Here is a 27,013-nt window from a genome sequence, read left to right as displayed (position 1 = left end):
CACATTAAAAATCTTCCCCAAATATTTTTAACAGTTCAAGAGCATTTGATGATTAGCTAGAGGGACATCATAAACCTAACCACATTTTCATCTTTCACTGGCATTGATAAACATCCTGAACATGGATGGTCATTGCAAGACATTCAGCTAGCCTTGTGTTATGAAAATTACTGTTAGGTACTGCATATAAGTGCAGCACCAAAAGCTTGTTAAAATATTTGGTACACTTTAGAAGCTTTACTAGAAAAAAAAATTGATGGTTATTACTTGTAAGTTGATTTTAAAAGCTCTCAAAAATTTACACAAAACATGGCCATTTATAATGAACTACCTAGCATGACTAAGAGTGATTTAGATGAAATTTTAGGGGGTAGCAAAGAGAGTAGCACTACACATAGTTCCTGCATCATCAAAGGTGAAATGATTCCTGCAAGAGTAGTCGTCCTTTGACTTGATAGCACAAAATGAAAAATGCATCAGTGTCTCAGTTTTACAATTAGATCCAATGATACATATTACAAGTTTGAATATTTAAGTTTTTATAAAAATTTTCAACCTTTGATACTTTTCAATTGTAGGATCCTCACGACGAATTGAAAAATCAGAATGTTCTTATCATTCATGGAAATAAAGAAGAAACGGGCTGTGAATTTGGTCTAAATGAAACTGAAGTTGATACTATATTGAAGGAATGCTTAACAAAGCTGTTTGAGGTGCGCAGGTCAAGACCCAGACCTCATTTAGATGACAAAATGATCACAGCTTGGAATGGTAACCATATAAATTAGTGTGGATAATAATAGTAATTAGATCAGTAGTATGAATACAATATTTTTAATGTTTTAAGAATACTTGTTTGAAGATGTCATCAATTATCAGTTAAAAACATTACAGGAATATTACTGAAACCATATCTAATTGTCAAAAGTACATTGTATATCTGTAAACTTTACTTCAGATTTCTTTTGATAAAGTCCTCTTTTGTTTTAACTTGGGTTTTGTGTATACTTGGCAGGTATGATGATCAGTGCTCTCTCAAGAGCTGGAGTGGTACTTCAGGAGCCAAGTTACCTGGAGCATGCTATCCAGGGTGCAAATTTTGTCCAGAAATATCTATATAGTGATGGTGTTTTACTCCGAGCTGCTTATACCACAGAAGATGGAGGAGTATCTTTGTATGTATACTTGAACTATCAATATATATTATGATTTATGTACAGTTAGATATCACCACCACCATGTTATGGCCCTGGGATTGATCCCTATCTGGGAGTTGATGCCAAGAGAATGATAGTATATTCAGTCACTGTCAAGCTTTTCCTTGCTAACTAACAATAACTTCATTCTTTACATTAAAAAAGTCTTTTGGCAGTGATGCACAATGGCAGGAGCAAGAGAAGGTGATCTCTGGAAGCCCATAGTTAGAACCCACATCTGTGACTCTGCAGGCCCAGTGGTACTGTATTAGGATAAGGAGGCAAATGTGGCATGAATGATGATAATAATAATAATGATAACAATCATCATGATGACCAAACAACCGCAACAAGCTGTATGTTAAGTCCTCCCACAACCTGGGTCCCATTGAGTCCCATCTCCTCTTCAGTTTATCATACTTAGCCTCAAATTCATGTGCAGTTCCAACCTAATATATATCCTTGATTTCCAATTATATTTAGATATGGGGTATTGGCTGCATGTTATTGTGGGGCTAAAAGCTGCTCACTAGCATGCAGCTGATATTTTAGAGTCTATATAGGGTGCCTCTCTGGACCAGAGCCACATGTCATTTTTTCTGTGATAGAGGAAATCTTTATTCATAGAGATATTATGCTTTATTATACTGCGACTGTCCCTCTGTTATACTGCCCCCCTACACACACACACACACTTAACACTGTCCTGTACCACTTCTCTAAATATTCAATTCCTTTTTCACCAAACCCTGTGGTAGGGGAGAAAGAATACTGCCCCCAAGTTTTCCCATTTGAGTCATAGAAGGCAACAAAATTGGGATGGGGATAGGACTAGGCCTCCTACTCTACCCCAAAAGGAGACCTTCCTAATTAAAAAAAAAAGGGCATAGTAGGGTCTGGGAATATTTCCAACCAGAACCCTAAGGTTTGGGTCTTTTAATGTAAATGGATGTGGTACAGATGAGAGTAAAAAGGAAGAGATAGGCAGTATGTAAGAAGAAAAATGGATGTGTTGGCACTAATTGAAACTAAGTTGAAAGGGAGGGGTGAATTTGAGTTTGGGAGTGTATCAGGAGTGAAGAGAAGATGAGGGAGAAAGGGGTGGCTATACTAGTAAGTGAAGAGATAGGTAAGCATGTGGTGGAGTGAGAGGAGGGTTCTTCAAGGTTAATGTGTATGAAGGTGAAACTAGGAAGGGAGGTTAGGGTTTTTGTAAATGCATATGAGCCTTATAGAAGAGTGTAGAGGAAAGGAAGGCTTTTTGGATAGATTCAAATGAGTGCATAGAGGGTTTAGGGAGAAATCTCAATACAAGTATAGTGGTATTGGAAGATCTCAATGCTAGGGTAAAGGACAAACCAATAGATGGAGTGATTGGGAAGTGTGGAGTTGATGATAACAAATTCAGTGTTTAGGTAGAAATTCAAGCATAAGTACATATGGGGGGTAGTGGATAGAAGGGTGGTAGATAGGACTTTAATGGACTATATAATGGTAACCAGTAGAAGAGTAAATTATGTACATGTTTCAAGGGGAGAGAGTGGGGGAATATCAGATCATTTTTTGGTGGAAGGCAAGTTGAGAGTTGAGGATAGATGGAAAAATAGGAAAAGGACAGAAAGTAGGGAGATGCTTAAAGTAAACAGCTTAAATGAGAATGAAAAGGAGAAAGCACAAGAAGAAGCTAAGAGAGTAGTGGGAGGGAGTGAAGGATAGAGTAGAACTATGAGTGGAGGAGGAATGGGGATGATTCAAGGAGGTTATCACAAGGTGTGCAAAGATGGTGTGTGGAACAAGAAGGATGAGAGGAAATAGAAGGAAGTGTAGTGAGTGGGATGATGAAGCAAAGAAGGTTGTAGAAGAGAAGAAATGAGCATTCACAGATTGGTTACAAAATAGGATGAGAAAAGCATATGACAGGTACAAGGAAAAGAGAAAAGTAAAGCACAGGATAAAGGAGGCAAAGACAAGAGCAGATGTGAAATAGGGTAAGAATATGACAGAAAATATTGAAAGTAATAAAAAGATGATTTGGAAGGAAATAAAGAGAGGAAGAGGGGGTGAATCAAGTAGAGAAGAAAAGGTAAAAGGTGCAGATAGAGAGATGATAATGGAAGTCACAGCAGTAAGAGGAATATGGGCAAAGTATTTTAGGGAGTTGCTAAATGTGAAGGATTGTAGGGAGGGAAAGGTAGTTGCATTTAGAAGTGTTAAGAAAATTAGTGATAAATGAGGAAAATAGAGGAGAAATAAGAAAAGATGAGGTGAAAGCAGTTATTAAAATGAGAGCAGGTAAGACAACTGAGTTGGATGGGTGTCATGTGGAGTGTCTAAAACAGGGAGGTACAGTGATGGTGGACTGGCTGGTGAGGGTGTTTAATGTTTGTCTAAAAGAGGGTAGAGTGCCAAAGGACTGGAAGTCTGTATAGTTCTGCCTTACAAGGGAAAAGGGGACAAGTGTGAGTGTAATAATTTTAGAGGGATCAGTTTATCAATTGTAGTTGGGAAGGCATATGGGAGGGTTTTGATTGAGAGGATTAGGAGAGGAAGAGTGTGGGTATAGGAAAGGTTGGGGTTGTGTGGATCAGATTTTTGTGATAAGGCAGATATGTGAGAAAGCTTTAGGAAAAGGTAATGATGTTTTTAGGCCTTTATGGATTTGGAGAAGGCTTATGACAGGGTAGACAGAAAGGCACTGTGGGAGGTATTGCAGATATATGAGATAGGAGGAAAGCAGTTAAGAGCAGTCAAGAGTTCTTACAAGAGTATTAGAACTGGTGTTAGAATTAGAAATGGAGAGAGCGAGTGGTTTGAGGTAAAGGTGGGACATTGCCAGAGAAGAGTTATGTCACCTTGGTAGTTCAATTTATATGTGGATGGGATGGTGTGAGAGGTAAACATAAGGCTAATGGACCGGGGATTGGAAATGGTTGAAAAAAAAAATGGAGAAAAATGGGAGATTAGCCAGTTGTTATTTGCTGATGACACTGCGCTTGTGGCAGGATCATAGGAGAGATTAAGGAAGTTGGTGACAGTTTGGAAAGGTGTGTGAAAGAAGGAAGTTGAAGATAAATGTAGGTATAAGTAAGGTGATAAGATGAATAAGGGGAGAGGATGGCAGCAAACTGGACATATTAAGGGTGAGACACTGTAGGAATTGGATAGCTTTAGATATTTGGGTGTGACTGTGGCTGGAAAGTGAGTAGTGGTGGAGGTAGAATATAGGTAGAGAGAAGCAAGTAAATGCCTTGGGGGATTAAAAAGTGTAATGAGAAATAGACATTTGGGAATGGATCCTAAGAGGAAATTTTGTGAAGAAGTGATTGTGCTGACAGCACAGTATGGGCTAGAAACATGGAACATAAGAGGGAAAGAGGGAAACGGTTTAAATGTATTTACCTAGTTGTATTGTACAGGAAAAGGAGCTATGCTCGTTGTGTCCCATCTGTATCTAGCAATATCTAAATTGTTCTTAAATTCGTGTATAGTTTTTGCACATACTATCATTTTGTCCAGTTTGTTCCATACTGTATGGGGCAGAAACATGGAACATAAGGGAAGAAGAGAGAAGGAGTTTGAATGTGTTTGAGATGAGGTGTCTGAGAAGTATGGTGGGGGTTACTAGGCTGGATAGAGTGAGAAATGAGGAGGTGAGGAGGAGAACAGGGGTGAAAAAGGATTTGGGAGATAGGGTTGATGAAAGAATATTAGGATGGTTTGGACACATGGAAAGAATGAGTGAAGAAAGACTAGTAAAAGAGGTATGGAAGGCAGATGTGGAGGGAGTGAACATGAGGGGACGTCCTAGGATGAGGTGGATGGATGGGGTGAAGGGGGCTTTGGGGAAGAGGGGAATGTCTGTTGAGGAAGGAAGGGAGAGGACGGAAGACAGAGGTGAGTGGAGAATGGTTGTATATGGATGATGTTGTGACTGCATGAGGAGGAATGGGTGGGGGGGTGGGGGGTGGGGTAGTATGTGTGAGTAAATTTTGACGCAGCCCGAAGGGATTTCTCCCCGTCCTCGCCTTATATGCAAAGGGGGACGGAGAGGGGGGGTCGCTGATTAAATGAAGCGGCCTTGCTGTGGATGTACTGTGTCTTGCGACACTGCTTCTGACCCAGGGCGGTGGGCAGGGTGCAGGGATGACCCGTCATCCAGGAGGTGCTCAGATGAGAGGAAGGGTGGGAGGGGTGTGGAGTGTATTTAGGGATGAAATGGGTGGGAGTGTTTTTATGCCTTCCCCTTTTTGGCTACCTCCCTTGTAAGGGGGAAAAAGCCTTGGTATATGTATGTATGTATGTTCCATACAGCCACCACTGTGGGGAAAGCTGTTCTTTTTCAGGTCTCTTTTATAACTGTCCTTTTTGAGTTTCTTTTCATGACCTCTTGTATTTCTTGTATCCCATTTTAGTAAGTCTTCTCTATCAAGGACTTCTGTTTCTGTCATGATTCTATAAATGGTCAACAAGTCTCCTCTTTCTCTTCTTTGTTCCAGGGTCTGTAACTAGTTTTGACAGAGTCTCTTCCTATGACAGTTCTGATAGTGTGGGTGCCATCTTCATAGTTGCTCTTTGGATTCTTTCAATTTTCTTTATATTCTTTTGGTTACTGGGTGACCATAGTGTTGCTGCATATTTATCTTGGTCTTATCAGTGTGACTAGTATTTTCTTTACCATTTCTTTGTCAAGTTAGTAAATGCCAGTTTTATTGACCTCAGTAAGTTGTAGGTTTAACCGACAATTTTGTTTATCTGTTTATCAGGAGACATGTCCTTTGTGATGATTACTCACAGGTCTTTTTCAAATCCCACCTTCTTTACATCCTTTTCACCAATTTTATATTGTCCAAATATCCCAGATATCCTGTTTTTACTTTTTCCAAATTTCATTATACTTCATATTTTTTATGTTGAAGTCCACTTTCCACTTCTGACTCCATTCCCAAATTTTGTTCAGATGTCTCTGCAGCGACTCAGTCTGTTTCAGTGCTCACTTTTTTTCAACAATTTTGCATCATCAGCAAAGAAGTTCATGTAACACTCTACACCTTCATCCATGTCATTCACATATATAGCAAACATTATTGGAGCTAGTACCAATCCTTGTGAATCTCCACTAATCACTGCTTCCCAAGTAGAACCTTTATCTGTGAGCACTACTCTCATTTTTCTTCCATGCAAGAAATCCTCCAACCATTCCAGTAGTTTACCTTGTACACGTATGTTTTTTCAGTTTTCCTAATAGTTTTTGTTAGATTACACTTACCGGCAAATCTGCTAAATTACCGCTTCGTAAATTCACGTATACCTTAGCTTGCTTCTTCTTAAACTTCTGCCTGGCCAGGTCTTGTATTTTTCTTTAAATTCTTCATAATATCCCAAGTTCACACTGTCTCTGCTTCCAATCCTCGTTCGTTTATAACTAACTCGTTTCCCATTTTCAGTGTTGCCATTTCACTTATTCAAAACAGATTCGCTTTGCGTCATCAACATTCATACGTCTCAATACGATTTTGACTCCAATATTTATTTTCATTTCATTACCTTTTTTCCTCCATAATACATATCACAAATATACATACATATACCAAAGGCTTTTTTTCCCTTACACAGGCGGTAACCAAAAAGAAAAAGGCATAGAAATCACTCCCACCCATTTCATTTCCCACTCCCCTCCACCCTCCTCCCTCCCTCCTATCTTGGCACCTCCTGGATGACAGGTCATCCCTGCATCCTGTCCACTGCCCTGGGTCAGAAGCAGTGTCGCAAGACACAGCACATCCACAGCAAGGCTGCTTCATAAATTCGGTGACCCCCCCCTCTCCGTCCCCTCATGCAGAAAAGGAGAAGACAGGGAGAAATCCCTTCGGGCTGCGTCAATTTTTTTCTCATACATACTTCCTCACCCCCCATCCCCCACCCACTCCCCCTCGTGCATCACACCCAAGTATCTAAAACTATCCACTTCCTCCAGTTTCTCACCCTTAATGCTTCTTTCCAGCCTACTGTCCCTCTCTCCCCTTGTACATCTCATCACCTTACTTTTGCCCACATTTATCTTCAGCTTCCTTCTTTCACACTCCTTCTCAAACTCTGTCACTAACTTCCTCAATCCCTCCTATGATCCTGCTACAAGCGCAGTGTCGTCAGCAAACAACAACTGGCTCACCTCCCACTTTTCTCCATTTTCTTTAATCATCTCCAACCCCAGACCCACTACCCTTGCATTCACCTCTCGCACCACCCCATCCATGTAAAGATTGAACAGCCAGGGCAACATAACACACCCCTGACGAAGTCCCACCTTTACCTCAAACCATTCACGATCTCCATTTCTAATCCTAATACAAGCTCTACTACTCTCATAAAAACTCTTGACTGCTCTTAACAGCTTTCCTCCTATCCCATATATCTGCAATACCTCCCACAGTGCCCACCAGTCTACCCTGTCATACGCATTTTCCAAATCCATAAAATCCCAAAATACATCCTTACCTCTTCCTATAGCCTTCTCACATATGTTAACGCAAAAATCTGATCTATGCAACCTCTATCTGTCCTAAACCCACACTGTTCCTCACCAATTACTCCCTCTGATCCTCTCCTAATCCTCTCAATGAAGACCCTCCCATAAGCCTTCCCAACTACACTTAACAAGCTGATTCCTCTGAAACTACTACATTCACACTTCTCCCCTTTTCTCTTGTACAGTGGAACTATACAGGCACTCCTCCAGTCCTCCGGCACTCTACCCTCTCTTAAACAAATATTAGACAATTTCACCAGCCAGTCCACCATCACTGTACCTCCTTTTTTTTCAGACATTCTGCATGGCATCCATCCAACCCAGGTGCATTACCTGCTCTCATCATCTTAACAGCTGCCTTCACTTCATCGTTCTTCATTTCTCCTCCATTATTCTCACTCATCACAGTCATTTTCTTTGTGCTTTCCACTGCAACTACCTTTTCCTCCCTATCTTCTTTCTTATTTAACATTTCCCTCCCTAAAATGCTCTGCCCACCTTCCTCTCACTGCCTTCTCTTCCATTGTCATCTCTCTATCTTTTACCTTTTCTTCTCAATCTGATTCGCCTCCTATTCCTCTCTTAATTTCCTTCCAAAACATTTTTTTTATTACTTTCAAAATTTTCTGTCATACTCTTACCCCATTTCACATCTGCTCTCCTCTTTGCCTCCTTTATCTTAGCTTTACTTCTCTTCTCTTTTTGTGCCTCTCATACGATTCCCTCATCCTAATTTGCAACCAATCTCTGAAAGCTTGCTTCTTCTCTTCTACACCCTTCTTTGCTTCCTCCTTGTGCCATACACCATCTTTGCACACCTTATAACTCACTCCTTGAACCATCCTCATTCGTCCTCCATTCTTAGTTCTACTCTATCCTTCACTCCCTCCCACTCCTCAGATTCTTGTACTCCTTTTCTTTCTCATTTAAGCAGTTCACTCTAAGCACCTCCCTACCTTCTGTCCTTTTCCTCTTTCTCCACCTATCCTCCACTCTCAACTTACATTCCACCAAAAAATTATCTGATATCCCCCCACTCTCTCCCCTTAGAACAAGTACATCCTTAACTCTTCCTACTATACTCCTGGTTACCACTATGTAGTCCATTAGCGCTCTATCTACCACCATTGCATCCACAACCCCCTCCCATGTGTACTTATGCTTAATTTTCTTCCTAAACACTGTATTTGCTATCATCAACTCTTTCAAGACTCATCTCCAATATCAACTCTCCGCTATGTTTTTTTCCTGGAACTCCACACTTCCCAATCATTCTGTCTATTGGTTCATTTCCTACCCTAGCATTAAGGTCTCCCAATACAACTACATTGACATTTCTCCTTAATCCCTCTATGCACTCATTTAAATCCATCCAAAAAGCCTCCCTTTCCTCTACACTCTTCTCACTACCAGGCCCATATGCACTTACAAAAACCCACAACTCCCTTCCCAGCTTCAACTTCATCCACATTAACCTTGAAGAAACCTCCTTCCACTTACTACCTCTTCACTTACTAGTATAGCCACCCCTTCTCTCCCTCATCCTTTCTCCATTCCTGAGAACCTCCCAACTACACTCCCAAACTCACATTTGCCAAACTCACAAAGGGCTCAGTTCAGTGCAATATGTGCAAAAACTGGGCCCACCTCACTTGTACAACACTTGCTGACACAAACCAATACACAAACACTTGGACATGTTCTACCTGCCCTCCAGTAACCCCAATCCCACCTCCCCAACCACAGCCAACACCCTTACCCACTCCCAATTTCCCCTTGCCCTTACCCCCGATTAGTACTCCCCTTCCTTTGTCCCCGATCTCTCCTTTCCCCCCCTCTGACCCAGATCCTACACCTTCCCCACTACCACCCCAACCTCAACCCCAAACGGCAACATACAACACATACAAAACACACAACATCAACATATTACAACACAACATTGACGGTATTAACACTAAAAAACATGAACTTGAACACTTTCTTAAACAACACAACATACACATTGCAATTCTACAAGAAACAAAATTAAGACACTCACACGAAACACCATCATTTCGTAATTACACCACCATCAGACAAGACCGGACTGACGGCAATGGCGGTGGACTCGTCACCCTGATCCACCATTCCATCTGTTTTGTGGACACAAGTGCCACAACCAAAATTCTCCTCCCTACCACAGATAACACAACAGAAACCCAATCCATTCGTATCCGCACAGGCAACAATTCAACACTAACAATAGTTAACATGTACATTCCCCCCCAATCATCCCCCACAGTTCCAAACACCTTCAGACCTCAGCTCAGCCAACTAACCTCAATCCCCAACCTGATCATGGGTGGTGACTTCAACGCCAAGTCGTCTGCCTGGTTTGTCGACAACCCCGACACAGACAGAGGGCTTGATATACAGACTCAACTCGACTCATTGACTATCATGAACAACACGCATAATCATACACATATCCCATACCAAGCCCTCTACACTCCCTCCTCTCCTGATATCACCTTTTGCTCCCCCTGCCTAACCCCAACAACATCATGGAGAGTGGTCGGAGCCCTTGGTTCTGACCACCTTCCAATCATCATCACCACCAAAACAAGATGCACCCCAGCTGGCCACAGACACACTTACACCAATTACAAGAGAGCTAACTGGGAAGCCTTTAATGAAGAGACAGAACAACATTTTGAAACACTTAACAGTACACCAATCACAAACATAAACAATGCTGTGCACGCTTTTAATACAATCATACAAAACGCAGACAAGAGATACATCCCTAGAGGCAACAGAAAATCACACAACCCCAACTTCACACCAGAAATCCAAGGCCTCATCAGACAACGTGACACACTTAAACACGATACCCCCACACCTATCCCTCAAAACATAGCAGACCAAATACAAACACTAAACACTGTGATTGCCAATAAAATACATGAACAAAAAACACAAAATTGGCAAAACTTTATCAATACACTTGATCACAAAACAAACACCAGCAAATTGTACAAAACACTCAACAGCATCACACTATCCAACACTAACACTACACGCTCTCACGCAGCAATAATCACAACAACAGATAATCTACCCTCAAACAGACAACAAGCAAACGCACTCATACGTCATTTTGCACAGACGAGCCATCTTACATCTCACCCTGACGACCGACGCACCATTCGACGTAAGAAAGACTTTCCCACAGACTCAGACTATACACCCTTCATAGACAGTCAGACAAAACTCATAATGCATAGTCTCAAGCACTCATCTGCCTGTGGCCCTGATAACATAAGCAACATCCACCTAAAACACATTGGACCACAAGGTATACACGCACTCACAAACATTGCAAACTACAGCTATTCACACAACACTATACCCGACATCTGGAAGCATGGTAAAATAATCACCATCCCAAAACCGAACAAAGACCCAACAATCCCATCATCGCACCGCCCAATCACACTTCTCTGCACCCCCTCTAAAGTCATTGAACGCCTAATACTTAAACTTGTCACACCATATATTCCCCTTGCTGACTCACAACACGGTTTTAGGCCACTACACTCCACAAACACTCTTCTGACAAACCTCACACAAAGAATTTTTGATGGCATCAATTCAGATAGGCCCCACCACAGAACACTTCTTATAACATTGGACATTAGTAAAGCTTTTGATGCTATCCCCCGCCACAACCTAACAAATAAAATATATAACACAGACATGCACAATAACACCAAAAGATGGCTGGCCAATTATCTGGCAGGCAGGAATGCTCATGTGTCATATAATGGCCAATCATCGCACATCAGAAACATTAAGAACGGAGTACCGCAGGGCTCAGTTCTATCCCCCACATTATTTAATCTATACATGCATGACTTACCCACGCCAGACACCTCAGAAATACAAATCTCTTCTTACGCAGACAACATAACAATCACATGCACACATCGTAACACAGACAAAGCTGCAGAAATAATCCAGCCTTACCTTGACACACTCAACACATGGTTCATCACAAACAGACTCAAAATAGCTCCAACCAAATCTACAGCAACACTTCTCACCAACTGGACAAAAGAACACAAATACATACCTCATCTCTACATCAACAACACTCTAATACCACACACAAACACACCGAAAATTCTTGGTGTAACATACGATACATCCATGTCTTTCAAACAACACCTCACAAACATAAAAAACAAATGCACACCTAGACTTAACGCACTTAAGTCAATCACTGGAACAACATTTGGACAAAACAAAGAAACTAATATAACAATATACAAACAATGTATACGCTCAGTGATGAATTATGCGAGTCCTGCATGGGCTCCTAATCTCAGTGAGACACACCACAACACCCTTCAAATCATACAAAACAAAGCCCTAAAAACAATTACAGGCTGCACAAATACATCACCTACAGACCATTTACACCATGAAACAAAAGTCCTCAAAGTCAAGGAACACCTCGACATGAGAGGCACACAAACACTTGCTGCAGCCACCACAAGCACATCACACCCGTTACACTACATAGCAGAACACCCACACACACCAAGAAACATTAAAACTACACCCAAAGACCTTTATTACACAAAGATACTCTCTTCTCTTCCTCCACAACCACCAAATACCAGCCTCCGGAAACATATTCATAATCATATCACTCACCGCTCCATTAACACACTGAAAGACAACACACTGCTGCATGCCAGACCCCCTGATATCCACCCTTCTGAATCCTCTCTCCCACGTAAGGACAGAGTCCACTTGGCCAGACTGCGATGCGGTCACCACCCAGCACTTCTAAGCTACCAGAGGAGGCTGGACGACCGTGTTGTGAACAGCTGCCCAGGATGTAACACTTCACCCCATACCATACAACACATAATGGAAGACTGCATTATACACAATCATGCACGCAAACAACACAACATACACTCTATAAAGGATTTGTGGGAAAACCCAGTCTCGGCTGTGGCCTTCCTTGGGGAGATGGGACTGCTCGGACAGACAGTCTAGGGAACGACAACAACAACAACAACTCACATTTGCCCTTCCCTTTCAACTTAGTTTCACTCAATGCCAACACTTTCATCTTCTCACAAACATACTCCCTATCTCTTCCCGTTTACTCTCATCTGTACCAAATCCATGCACATTAAAAGACCCAAACTTTAGGGTGCTGGTTGGAAAACTCCTATACCCTCTTATGCCTTTACTTTTTTTAGGAATGTCCCCTTTGGGGCTACAGGTAGCAGGATTCCTAGTCCTGACCCCACTCTGTTTTTATCACCTCATATGACTCGAGTGGGAAGACTTGGTGGCAGCATTCTTTCCCCCCCACCACAGGGTAAGCAAAAGAAGGAAATGAATTTTCAGAGAAATGGTACAGGACAGTAACCAGGGGTGGGGGACAGCATAATGGAGGGACAGTCACAGTATAATAAAAGTGTCGTCATTTCTTGATGAACAGAGATTTCCTCTATCACAGACAAAATGATGTGTGGCTCTGGTCCATAGGGGCACCCCATATAGACCCTAAAGTATCAACTGCATGCTACTTTGCCATAATAACATGCAGCCAATACAGGTATTGTAGGTGGATTAAATCTGGAAGAAAATAATATACTGTATCCAACACAATTTGGATTTAGACACAGAAGAACATGTGCCACTAACTTGATTTGCTTCTACTCGAAACTAATAGAAATAATGCAAGAAAGGGACAGATGGGCAGATTGTGCATTTCTAGATCTACAAAAAGCATTTGATAAAGTACCACACAAAAAGCTATTAAGAAAAATTGAATCAATAGGTTGTATTCAAGGAAAGTTATTGGAATGGATGGAAGATTTCTTGACCAGGAGAAAAATGAGGGTAGTACTTAGAGGCAAATACTCAACCTGGGAAGAAAGAAGTGGAGTCCCACAAGGTTTGGTATTGGCTCCGATTATGTTCGCCATATATATAAATGATATTGATGAAGGTGTGGAATGTTATATGAATTTCTTTGGAGATGATGCAAAACTACTAAAGAAAATACAGAGGAAGACTGTGAATCTCTACAGAAAGACCTAGATATAGTTTGGGAATTTAGTCAAAAGTGGGAAGTGAACTTAAACATCAAGAAATGTAGTATAATGGAGTTTGGAAAAAGTAAAAATAGAATATCGGGGCAATATAAAATTGGTACAAAGGAAGTTAAAAAGTTAGCTCTGAAAGGGACCTAGAAGTAATCATCAGCAAAGACATGTCACCAGACAAGCATATCAAGAAAATAGTCAGAGAAACCTTCAATTTACTAAGATCAATCGAAGTGGCCTTTGATTACTTGGATGAGGAAATGGTAAAAAAAATTATTAGTTACACTGGAAAGACCAAGATTGGAGTATGCTGGGACATTGTGGACACCCAGTACTAAAAAGAATATAAAGAAATTAGAAAGAATACAAAGAGCAATGACAAAGATGGCACCAACACTCTCCAAACTAACCTCAATCCCCAACCTGATCATGGGTGGTGACTTCAACGCCAAGTCGTCTGCCTGGTATGTCGACAACCCTGACACAGACAGAGGGCTTGATATACAGACTCAATTCGACTCATTGACTATCATGAACAACACGCATAATCATACACATATCCCATACCAAGCCCTCTACACTCCCTCCTCTCCTGATATCACCTTTTGCTCCCCCTGCCTAACCCCAACAACATCATGGAGAGTGGTCGAAGCCCTTGGCTCTGACCACCTTCCAATCATCATCACCACCAAAACAAGATGCACCCCAGCTGGCCACAGACACACTTACACCAATTACAAGAGAGCTAACTGGGAAGCTTTTACTGAAGAGACAGAACAACATTTTGAAACACTTAACAGTACACCAATCACAAACATAAACAATGCTGTGCACGCTTTTAATACAATCATACAAAACGCAGACAAGAGATACATCCCTAGAGGCAACAGAAAATCACACAACCCCAATTTCACACCAGAAATCCAAGGCCTCATCAGACAACGTGACACACTTAAACACGATACCCCCACACCTATCCCTCAAAACATAGCAGACCAAATACAAACACTAAACACTGTGATTGCCAATAAAATACATGAACAAAAAACACAAAATTGGCAAAACTTTATCAATACACTTGATCACAAAGCAAACACCAGCAAATTGTACAAAACACTCAACAGCATCACACTATCCAACACTAACACTACACGCTCTCACGCAGCAATAATCACAACAACAGATAATCTACCCTCAAACAGACAACAAGCAAACGCACTCATACGTCATTTTGCACAGACGAGCCATCTTACATCTCACCCTGACGACCGACGCACCATTCGACGTAAGAAAGACTTCCCCACAGACTCAGACTATACACCCTTCATAGACAGTCAGACAAAACTCATAATGCATAATCTCAAGCACTCATCTGCCTGTGGCCCTGATAACATAAGCAACATCCACCTAAAACACATTGGACCACAAGGTATACACGCACTCACAAACATTGCAAACTACAGCTATTCACACAACACTATACCCAACATCTGGAAGCATGGTAAAATAATCACCATTCCAAAACTGAACAAAGACCCAACAATCCCAACATCGCACTGCCCAATCACACTTCTCTGCACCCCCTCTAAAGTCATTGAACGCCTAATACTTAAACTTGTCACACCATATATTCCCCTTGCTGACTCACAACACGGTTTTAGGCCACTACACTCCACAAACACTCTTCTGACAAACCTCACACAAAGAATTTTAGATGGCATCAATTCAGATAGGCCCCACCACAGAACACTTCTTATAACATTGGACATTAGTAAAGCTTTTGATGCTATCCCCCGCCACAACCTAACAAATAAAATATATAACACAGACATGCACAATAGCACCAAAAGGTGGCTGGCCAATTATCTGGCAGGCAGGAATGCTCATGTGTCATATAATGGCCAATCATCGCACATCAGAAACATTAAGAACGGAGTACCACAGGGCTCAGTTCTATCCCCCACATTATTTAATCTATACATGCATGACTTACCCACACCAGACACCTCAGAAATACAAATCTCTTCTTACGCAGACAACATAACAATCACATGCACACATCGTAACACAGACAAAGCTGCAGAAATAATCCAGCCTTACCTTGACACACTCAACACATGGTTCATCACAAACAGACTCAAAATAGCTCCAACCAAATCTACAGCAACACTTCTCACCAACTGGACAAAAGAACACAAATACATACCTCATCTCTACATCAACAACACTCTAATACCACACACAAACACACCGAAAATTCTTGGTGTAACATACGATACATCCATGTCTTTCAAACAACACCTCACAAACATAAAAAACAAATGCACACCTAGACTTAACGCACTTAAGTCAATCACTGGAACAACATTTGGACAAAACAAAGAAACTAATATAACAATATACAAACAATGCATACGCTCAGTGATGAATTATGCGAGTCCTGCATGGGCTCCTAATCTCAGTGAGACACACCACAACACCCTTCAAATCATACAAAACAAAGCCCTAAAAACAATTACAGGCTGCACAAATACAACACCTACAGACCATTTACACCATGAAGCAAAAGTCCTCAAAGTCAAGGACCACCTCGACATGAGAGGCACACAAACACTTGCTGCAGCCACCACAAACACATCACACCCGCTACACTACATAGCAGAACACCCACACACACCAAGAAACATTAAAACTACACCCAAAGACCTTTATTACACACAGATACTCTCTTCTCTTCCTCCACAACCACCAAATACCAGCCTCCGGAAACATATTCATAATCATATCACTCACCGCTCCATTAACACACTGAAAGACAACACACTGCTGCATGCCAGACCCCCTGATATCCACCCTTCTGAATCCTCTCTCCCACGAAAGGACAGAGTCCACTTGGCCAGACTGCGATGCGGTCACCACCCAGCACTTCTAAGCTACCAGAAGAGGCTGGACGACCGTGTTGTGAACAGCTGCCCAGGATGTAACACTTCACCCCATACCATACAACACATAATGGAAGACTGCATTATACACAATCATGCACGCAAACAACACAACATACACTCTATAAAGGATTTGTGGGAAAACCCAGTTTCGGCTGTGGCCTTCCTTGGGGAGACGGGACTGCTCGGACAGACAGTCTAGGGAACGACAACAACAACAACAACAACAACAACAACACTCTCCAAATTGACATATGAACAAAGATTGTCCAAATTGGAACTACCAACCCTGGAACAAAGAAGAGAAAGAGGAGATCTACTGACCATTTACAGAATTATGAAAGGGATGGAAGTCCTAGACAGAGATGATTTATTAAAGTGGGATAAGAGAAAAACAAGAGGACATGAAAAACTCAAAAAGGATAGTTATAGAAGAGATCTGAAAAAGAATAGCTTCCCACACAGAGTGGTGGATATCTGGAATAAATTGGACAAGGCAACAGTGTGTGCAGAAAATATACAAGAATTTAAAAACAAACTTGATGCTGAAAGATACAAAGATGGGTCGCTACGAGCATATATCCCTTCCCATATAATACAATCAGGTAAATACAAAGATGGGACACCACAAGCATAGCTCCCCTTCCTGTAAGATAGAACTAGGTAAATACACACACACACACACAATTCTGTTTGACATCACGAATTACCCTCTGAGAGAGGACTAGGATTGTTCCACCTTACGGAGGACTTTTTGAAGCAGGAAATTTAATGTGAGCATCACTTCAATCTGCCTTTACTCTGACTTTACACCAAGTAGTAACACACTAAACTTTTTTGCTTCTAGGGGTTCAAAAATCACTGGATTTCTTGATGACCATGCCTGGATAATTCGAGCTTTTCTGTACTTGTACGATGCTACCTTGGATTCAGAATGGCTGAGACTGGCAGATGAGCTACAGCAAAAACAAGACAGTTTGTTCTGGGACTCCAAAAGTGGTGGATACTTCATGACACAAACTGGGGATGAATCAATCTTACTCCGCATGAAGGAAGGTAAGGCTATTTTGGGCTTTTTATTTTTTTATTATTATTTTTTTTTTTTTTTTTTTTTTCCATAAATTTTCGTTACATGGCTTGACAGCTTATCACCCCAATTTTCCTTCTACCAGATAATGATCAGACAATATCTTGCTTTCTCCTGAGTAAATTCATCCCCAGACATCTTCCATTCCTCCTTTTAAGTACCACTATATAGTCTATTAATGCACTTTCAACCACTCTCCTATCCATCACCTTTTCCCACATACTCCTAAGTTTCTCTTCTTGAACAATGTTTACTAACATGAATTCCCTATCTAAACATATCTCTGACATATTTTCTTTGGTATAATTTTTATCCAATACTCCGTACCTCTATTACTACATCTATCAACTCATCTCCCTTCTGGCCAAGATGTTTGAGGAGGATAGGTTTTTTTAAATTTCATCATTGCCCTTTCTAGGGTTAGGGTGTCACTACTTGCGATGGAGGTAAAGATGATGGCAGTTCGAACCTTGCCACCGGCAAGTTGAACTAAGGGCATGTTTCATTAAATTCCATGCTACAAAGTACTCTTTAAGGGGCATATCCTAGCCCTCTGATAGGGGGCAGTTTTGCAGTGTTAAACTGAACAATCTATATCTTGACCAGTGAAAAGTGGGGGTGGCTTCATTGTCAGGTTTGATTTCCCATATTTCTTTAATTATTTTCCTATTTTCTGATGTGAGCATGAAGCTTGTTTTGGAAAAATCTTCCTTTCCTTCCTTTTGATACCACTACGTAGTCCATTAATGCCCTGTCAACCACCCTTCCATTCATCACCCTTTTTCATGTATATGCTTGCTGTCATCAACTCTCTTTTTAAACGCATCTCCAATATGATTCACAGCACCATAAACCTCTTACTACTACATCTACTTGCTCATTCCTTACTCTAGCATCAAGATCCCCAAACACCATTACATTCACATTCCACCCAAAACTCTCTAATCACTTGTTTAAATTTATCCAAAGAGCCTCCTTTTCCTCCTCACTTTTCTCACTACCAGGTCCATATGCACTCACAAAAGCCATATCTTCCATCCCAGTTTAGTTTTCATCCACATTAACTTTGGAAACTCTTCCCACCACTACACATGCTTTCCTGTCTTGTCACTTACCAGCAGAGCCACTCCTTCCCTACCTTACCCCCTCATTACTCATGGCACACTCCCCACCACACACTCAAACTCAAAATTGCCCCTCCCTTTCAATTTAGTTTCACTTAATGCTAACATGTTATCTTCATCTCGCAAACATACTGCCAATCTTTTCCCTCTTACTCTCATCCCAATCATACCTATGCATATTTAATGACCCAAATCTAGAATTCTGGTTTTAGTTTTCCCAAACCCTCTTATGCTTTGACTTCTCATAAGATGAACATAGAGGGAGCAGGATCACTATACCCATCACTCATCCTCACTTTGTCGCCTTTTAAGACTCATATAAATCAAAGTGGCAAAATCCTCCCCACACACACTTATTAAGATCAATGAAAGTGGCCTTCAACTACATGGATGAAGAAATGGTAAAGAAAATATTAACCCCTTCAATACGATGACGCCTACGTAGGCGTCATGAGGAGCAAGTGGGTACGCGAGGATGCTGATGTCGGCATCTTGATTATATATATTGTAGTTGTACCTGCGTGACCCCCATACTCTGTAAACTGGCTTCATCATATTTTCTATGGTTATCAAAATTCACGGGTGAAAGAGAGAACGATCGATACAGCCGTGACTTTATTTTTTATAATGCGAGTATTATGACACAACATCGTATGTCTGGCAGCTAATGCTGCCCGCGAGATTTTGGCCCGGAGTGAAGTGGTTAAGATCAATGAAAGTGGCCTTCGACTACATGGATGAAGAAATGGCAAAGAAAATATTAATTACACTGATAAGATCTAAATTGGAGTATGCTGCGACACTATGGGCACCTAGTACAAAAAAAATAAATAAATAAATAAATAAATTAGAAAGAATTCAAAGAGCAGCGACAAAAATGGCACCTGCACTCTCAAATTTGACATATGAACAAAGATTGGACAAATTACAGACACTCCTCTACTTACGTTCATTCGTTTTACGTTTTTTCGATTTTACGTTTGAACTGACTGTAAACAAAAAAATTGTAAAAAAAAATTTGGAGTGAATTTTTTAGTTTAGCGCGCTCTCCGTAGTTCAAACGATACTTACGCATGACGCTGCGTCCATTGTTTACATTGCACAAACGACAGACTGAAAGTGCCTTGCCTCATCATCATCCTCCTCCTCCTCCTCCACCATCTCAATTTATGTTGCTTGAATTTAATTTATTTGAAATTAATGTTATTATTTTACAATGTCATGTGTATAATTAATGATTTAGGGGTGTTTTGTAAGATACGGTAATAGAATTTACGGATGTATAGTACAGTAACAACTTACGTTCATTTTCAACTTACGTTCGGCCGTTCGGAACGTAACTAAAACGTAAGTTGAGGAGTGTCTGTACATGTATCAACACTGGAACAGAGAAGAGAAATGGGTGATTTGCTGACTACAGAATTATGAAAGGGATGGAAGTTCTTGATAGAGAAGACTTAAAATGGGACAGAAGAGAAACAAGAGGACACGAGAAGAAGCTAAAGAAGGACAGTTACAGAAGAGATTTGAAAAAGAATAGCTTCCCACACAGAGTGATTGATGTCTGGAACAAACTAAATGGGGAAACAGCGAGTGCCAAAACTATACAAGATTTTAAAAACAAACTGGATGCGGAAAGATACAAAAGCAGGTCATTACAAGCATATCTCTCGTCCCGTAAAATACAACTCGGTAAATACACACAAAACCTGTCACCACAGACATATCAACTAGATTGTTAAAGAGATGTATGGAGTACTGCAGAAGATTAAAGTGGTGTTTCACCATATGGATAAAGAGATGATGAAAAACTCGCTGAAACCTGCATCCATTCAAGACTGGAATGTGTCAGTATGGTCCCCACTTAGTGAAGGATATAAGCAAGATCAAGAAAATACAAATGGCAAGGACCAAATTGGTCCCTAGCCTGGCATATGAACTATATGAGGAAAGACTAAAATCACTGAGCCTGCCAACTTTGAAAGATCAAAGAGAAAGAAATTATATGATTACAGTATTCAGGTCACTAAAGGGGATAGATTCCACTGACAGAAGAATCTGATTAAAGATGGGATGGATTAGATGTCATAGGAACATGTTAAGAAAGATCACATATGAAGAAATAGTTTTCCATGTAGATGCATAAATATATGGAATACTTTATGTGATATAACCTGAGCTCAATCAGTATACAAGTTCAAATCTAAATATGATAATTGACAACCAAGGCTATAGATTGATTTGGAACTGTACATGAATTTGAGGGTAGTGTGATAAAGATTGGAGAATACGAGATAGGACCCAGTGAACGCTGCTCCTTTCCTGTATACTACAATTAGGTAAATACATGACAGGGGATAAGAAGAAATAGTCATAGAAGTAAAGGACAGTTTCAAGGGATAGCATAAAGGAGAGACACTTGTAGTAAAAAAGTAGCTTTATTACAGAGTAGAAGTTTTACTCCAATATAGACAAATGATTTGTGACTCTTGTCTATAGGGGCATCCAAAAACAGTCCCTGGAGCATTAGCTGTATGCTATCATGTAGTCACTGCTGTAGTACAGGATAAATACAATATATTATTGTATCTTGTACTTGTATTGTTATCTTGTGACAGTGAATGAAATGTGGGCCCAAGGGTATTTTGATTCAGAAAAACGTGATTCACTCCAGTCCCAAAATAAATACAAAAAATTTATTTGTATGTGTTTGGCATTGATGGTCCTCTATAAGACTGGGTTATCCCCAGGGGCATGATACAGGCTTTGTACCTTACTGTGGTAGCATAATCCAACTTGGCAATATTGTATGTGTGATGTGAAATGCACATAGTTTTGGGTATTTTGGAATGGCAGTGGTTGTGAATGTATTTTTTAAATCTGATATTCATCAAGCTTCTTTTCTTTCCATTAAAGATCAAGATGGAGCTGAGCCATCTGCTAATTCAGTGTCAGCGGGCAATCTTGTACACTTGGCAAGTCTTCTGGACAGCTCTGACTACAGAACTAAAGCAGAATTTATCTTCAAACTCTTCTCAGATCGATTAACTAAGATACCCATTGCATTGCCAGAAATGGTGAGAGCATTGTTATTGCATAAAACTCCAGCCAAGCAGGTATGTGACCATGTTGAAAGAAATGGGTAAATACACCTATGCTCTCTCTCCCTTTTTCTTTGTTCTCTCTTCCTCTCTTTATCTTGTTCTTTCATTTTCTTTCTCTTGTTCTCTCATTCTCTCCTTTTCTCATTCTCCCTTTCTCTTGTTATCTTTCATTCTTTCTCTCATTATCTTTCTTTCTCGTTCTCTCTCTCATTGTCTTTCTTTCTCTTTCTCATTCTCTCTGCAGCTTAATCATATAACAGCTCTTTCAATTTACTTTCCTGTTAGTATTATAATGCACATCATAGTTTGTATTGTAGTATGGGCCCCATGAAGGTGGGTTCAAGTGGGTTCTTTTTCTGTCAGTGACCCTAAAGAGGATTGAGATTCAAGTTGTCTGGTGTAGATATCTCTAAAATTTAAGTGTTGTACCATAGAACTGGAAGTGTTATGCATATGTAATATGAATGAAAAAATCCCACATTTCTTTCAGATCATTTTAAGTGGGGAGAAGGATGCAGAGGATACTAAGAAATTGCTTCGTATGGTCCATAGCATTTATCTGCCTCACAAGAATTTCCTGTTGGCGGATGCAGATTCCAGTTCCTTTTTGTATGGCAGACTTGAAAATCTTAAGAAGTATACTCCCAAGTCTCCTAAATCCAAAGCTTATGTCTGCCATAACTTTGTTTGTTCCCTTCCAATTTCCTGTCCAGAGAAACTAAAGGAGATATTACAAAGTGCAACTCCAGGGATGTAATCTTTAAAGGTTGTCAAATATTCATATGAGATTACTTTGTGTATAAACTTGAGTGGTGATATTTGCTTTATTTTCATACAAAATTGATGAACACATCTGTAGAATAGAAAAGAAATATGCAAGTGAATATTATTATCAATTTGATAGCTTATTTATTCATACAGTTGAATAACGTGCTTTCAACAAAAAATGGCCTTTGTAGAATATAAGATTCTAGGTTTCAAACTTTCTTAGTGTAGACTTTATTTGTCATATCATTACTAGATGATTAAACCATTATCATTTATTGATTTATGAGAATTTTTTATTCATTACAAACAGAATAGATTGTCATTAGATTCACATGTAGTTTTTCTGTAATGCTGATAAGTAAAATGCTAGTTCATGGAAAACTCAACCCAAAATACCATCTCAAAGAATAATTTCTCCAACCTATGTAATTACTGGGGTGATATCTTCACACATGTATATGCAAGTGCTGAGGTATAGTTGTGTGTATATATTTGTTTACATCAGTTGTAAATACAGATTATTTATCTATATTCCCTGTAAGGGATATTGACTGTATAATTTTTATTAAGTCAGTACTTAGGGATTTCAGTGACACTTCTACAGACCAGTCATGTACCATTCTTTTATGAATGGTGCATAAGAGAAGAATGCTGGTCACTTTAAAAATCTGTCCGTACCTTGTGCTACCCTCCTTTGAGCTCCTCTACTCCACATCATTGGCATGATAGTGTCCTGAATATGAGGGTGATCAGTCAAAATCTCTTTGTATATGATTAAAGAACAAAAAGTCATAGCAAAAAGTTACAGAGGACTGATTACATAAAAGATATAGAAACCATAGTATTCCTCATAGATGTATGAATTTGTGAATTACAGAAGAAATAATCCAGGCCAAAACTATAAAGGACTACAACCCATACTATACTTGCTTAAGTAGACTCTGAACCCATGTCATAGTAGGTCTGTGATGCATCTACTCAAAATCTCTAGGAATAGTAGATGTTCAGCCTAGTAACATCTACCATAGTTCTCAGACATTTCATCTCGAACAAATTTAATTTCTTTACCTCATCCTCTCTTAAGTTCCATATTTCTGCCTTATATAGTGTTTTTGGCACAATCACATCTTCATACAATTTTTTCTTAGCATCCATTCCCAAATGTTTATTTCTTGTTGCACTTTGTAATCCCCTAAGGCATTTACTTGCTTCTCTCAATCTATGTTCCACCTCCACTCCTCCCTTTCCCACCATATTCACCTCCAAGTATCTAAAACTATCCACTTCTTCCAGCCTCTCTCCCTTAATACTCACTTCCAATTTGCTGCCATCATTCCCTTTGTACATCTCATCACCTTATTTTTACCCACATTTATCTTCAACTTCTTTCGCACACCTTCCCAAACTCCATCACTAACTTCCTTAATCCCTCCTCTGATCCTGCTACAAGCGCAGTGTCATCAGCAAACAACAACTGGCTTATCTCCCATTTTTCTCCATTTTCTTTAACCATCTCCAATCCCCAGCCCATTACCTTTGCATTTACCTCTCACACCACCCCATCCATGTATAAATTGAATAGCCATGGTGACATGACACATCCCTGGTGAGGTCCCACCTTTACCTCAAACCATTCTCTTTTATTTCTAATTCTAACACAGGCTCTACTAATCTTGTAAAAAAACTCTTGACTGCTCTTAACAGCTCTCATCCTTTCCCATATATTTGCAATACCTCCCACATTGCCTTCCCATCTACCCTGTTGTAAGCCTTTTCCAAATTCGTAAATGCCCAAAAAAGCATCCTTACCTTTTCCTAAAGCTTTCTCACATATCTGCCTTACCACAAATATCTGATCCACACAACTCCTACCTTTTCTCAACCCACACCTCTTCCTCTCCTAATCCTCTCAATCAAAACCCTCCCATAAGCCTTCCCAACTACACTCAATAAACTGATCCCTCTGAAACTACTACACTCACACTTGTCCCCTTTTCCCTTTAAAGTAGAACTATACAGGCATTCCTCCAGTCCTCCAACATTACCCTCTTTTAGACAGATATTAAACACCCTCACCAGCCAGTCCATCATCAGTAATAATAGAATATGATTTCAAATACTTTTTTATGGAAAAATCTAAAAAATAAAGAAGTATTTGTATTGAGTTCATGCACACATCCATGAAAACTAAGCTTGTACAGTATCCCAAAACTTGTTAATGTCACCAAGTTCCACAATTTTCAACTAATTTCAGTGAGATTTCATAAATACTCCTAGATAAGTGTAATGAGAAATAGACATTTGGGAAAGGATGCTAAGAGGAGATTGTATGAAGGAGTGATTGTGTCAACAGCACTGTATGGGGCAGAAATGTGGAACATAAGAGAGGACGAATTTGAATGTATTTATCTAGTTATATTTTACGGGACGAGAGCTATGCTCGTAGTGACCCATTTTCGTATCTCTCCACATCCAGTTTGTTCTTAAAATCGTGTATAGTTCTGGCATTCACTGTTTCTCTGTTCAGTTTGTTCCAGACATCAATCACTCTATGTGGGAAGCTTTTTTTTTTTTCTCCATGTCTCTTCTGTAACTGTCTTTCTTTAGTTTCTTTTCATGTCCTCTTGTTTCTCTTCTGTCCCACTTTAATAGGTTGTCTCTATCGAGAATTTCCATCCCTTTCATAATTCTGAAAATGGTCAACAAGTCACCTCTTTCCCTTCTCTGTTCTAGTGTTGACAACTGTAATTTCTCCAATCTTTGTTCATATGTCAGATTTGACAGTGTGGGTGCCATTTTTTATGCTGCTCTTTGGATTCTTTCTAATTTACTTTGAGATGAGGTGCCTGAGAAGTATGATAGGGATTACAAGGCTGGCTAGAGTGAGAAATGAGATGAGGAGAATGGGGGTGGAAAGGGAGTTAGGAGATGGGTTAATGAAAGAGTATTGGAATGGTTTGGACACATGGTAAGAATGAGTGAAGAAAGACTAGTAAAAGGTGTGGAAGGAGTGAACATGAGGGATTGACCTAGGATGAGATGGATGGATGGGGTAAAAGGGGCATTGGGAAAGAGGGGAATGTCTATTGAGGAAGGACGGGAAAGAACAAAAGATAGGGGTGAATAGATAATGGTTGTGTATGGATGATACTGTGATGCATGAGGGGGAGTGGGTGGGGGATGGGGGATAAAATAATAATAATAATAGGTTTATTGAGATAGCAGTGATACACTGACAATAATACAATTGAGTACTTTTATGAGTAATATAGTAATTATAGGAGTGATATGCTTAGTCTAAGATTTATAATGAGTTTATTGTGCGGACAATGGATGGTATGGCACTGTTCTTATATCAGTCAGTCCTCGGCGCTCTGATGGGCTTGATTTTGTTAGAATGCCGAGTTGCATGGCGGATGAGGGAGTATGTGTGAGAAATAAATTTACACAGCCTGAAGGTTTTCTCCCCATCTCCTTTTCTGCATGAGGGGACAGAATAAATGAAGCGGCCTTGCTGTGAATGTGCTGTGTCTTGTGACACTGCTTCTGACCCAGGGCAGTGGGCAAGATGCAGGGATGACCCATCATGCAGGATGTGCCTAGATAAGAGTGAGGGAAGAGGGTGGATGGGATTGGAGTATGTTAGGGATGAAAGGGGTGGGAGTGGTTTTTATGCCATTGTTTTTTAGGTACCTTTCTAATAAGGGGGAAAAAATATGTATGTACAGTATAAGCACTTTTAACCGGCACGACTGTGACCAAAGACTTGCCGGGAAGGGGAAATCCCGGTTACAAGAAGGAATATTAAAAAAATACATTTATTGCCTTTATTCATAGAGTACTTAAATAAAATTCATTCAATGGCTTCACTTTTGTTGTTTATTTATTTACCAGTATATTCATATTTATTTATCTTTATTTATTTTCATGAAATCACGTATGTTTCTTTGTTTAGAATGTTTGTCTCTCTGCATTAAAAATTAATTTTGAAGACAGTGAAGAGACATCATATCGTGAGTCCCCATGTAGGTGCACTGCTCCACAAACTTGATAAATGTTGCCAATCCTTTAGCGGCATCCTTCCACATCACTCTTGGCTGTGGGTCATCTTCCTCTTCACCATCAGCCTCTGTTTCCTTACCATGCT

General features: G+C 40.1%; 1 protein-coding gene across 1 annotated transcript in view; it reads left to right on the top strand.

Moving 5' to 3' along the window:
• LOC143032903 (spermatogenesis-associated protein 20) overlaps positions 1-26,005 on the top strand; it is a gene marked incomplete at its 5' end in the record, with an annotated part of 46,223 nt that extends 20,218 nt beyond the window's left edge. The window contains 5 exon segments of the mRNA XM_076198140.1: positions 579-771; positions 1,016-1,175; positions 17,631-17,839; positions 21,911-22,110; positions 22,589-26,005. Of these exon segments, the coding sequence (XP_076054255.1) occupies positions 579-771; positions 1,016-1,175; positions 17,631-17,839; positions 21,911-22,110; positions 22,589-22,855 (1,029 nt within the window).
• Positions 26,006-27,013: the final 1,008 nt, after the last annotated feature.

Source organism: Oratosquilla oratoria, chromosome 14 (genome assembly GCF_046742065.1).
Source record: "Oratosquilla oratoria isolate Oo_2021 chromosome 14, ASM4674206v1, whole genome shotgun sequence".
NCBI classification, from domain to species: Eukaryota; Metazoa; Arthropoda; class Malacostraca; order Stomatopoda; family Squillidae; genus Oratosquilla; species Oratosquilla oratoria.
The sequence above is the reverse complement of the archived record's forward strand: the minus strand, read 5'-3'. Positions and strand labels throughout refer to the sequence as shown.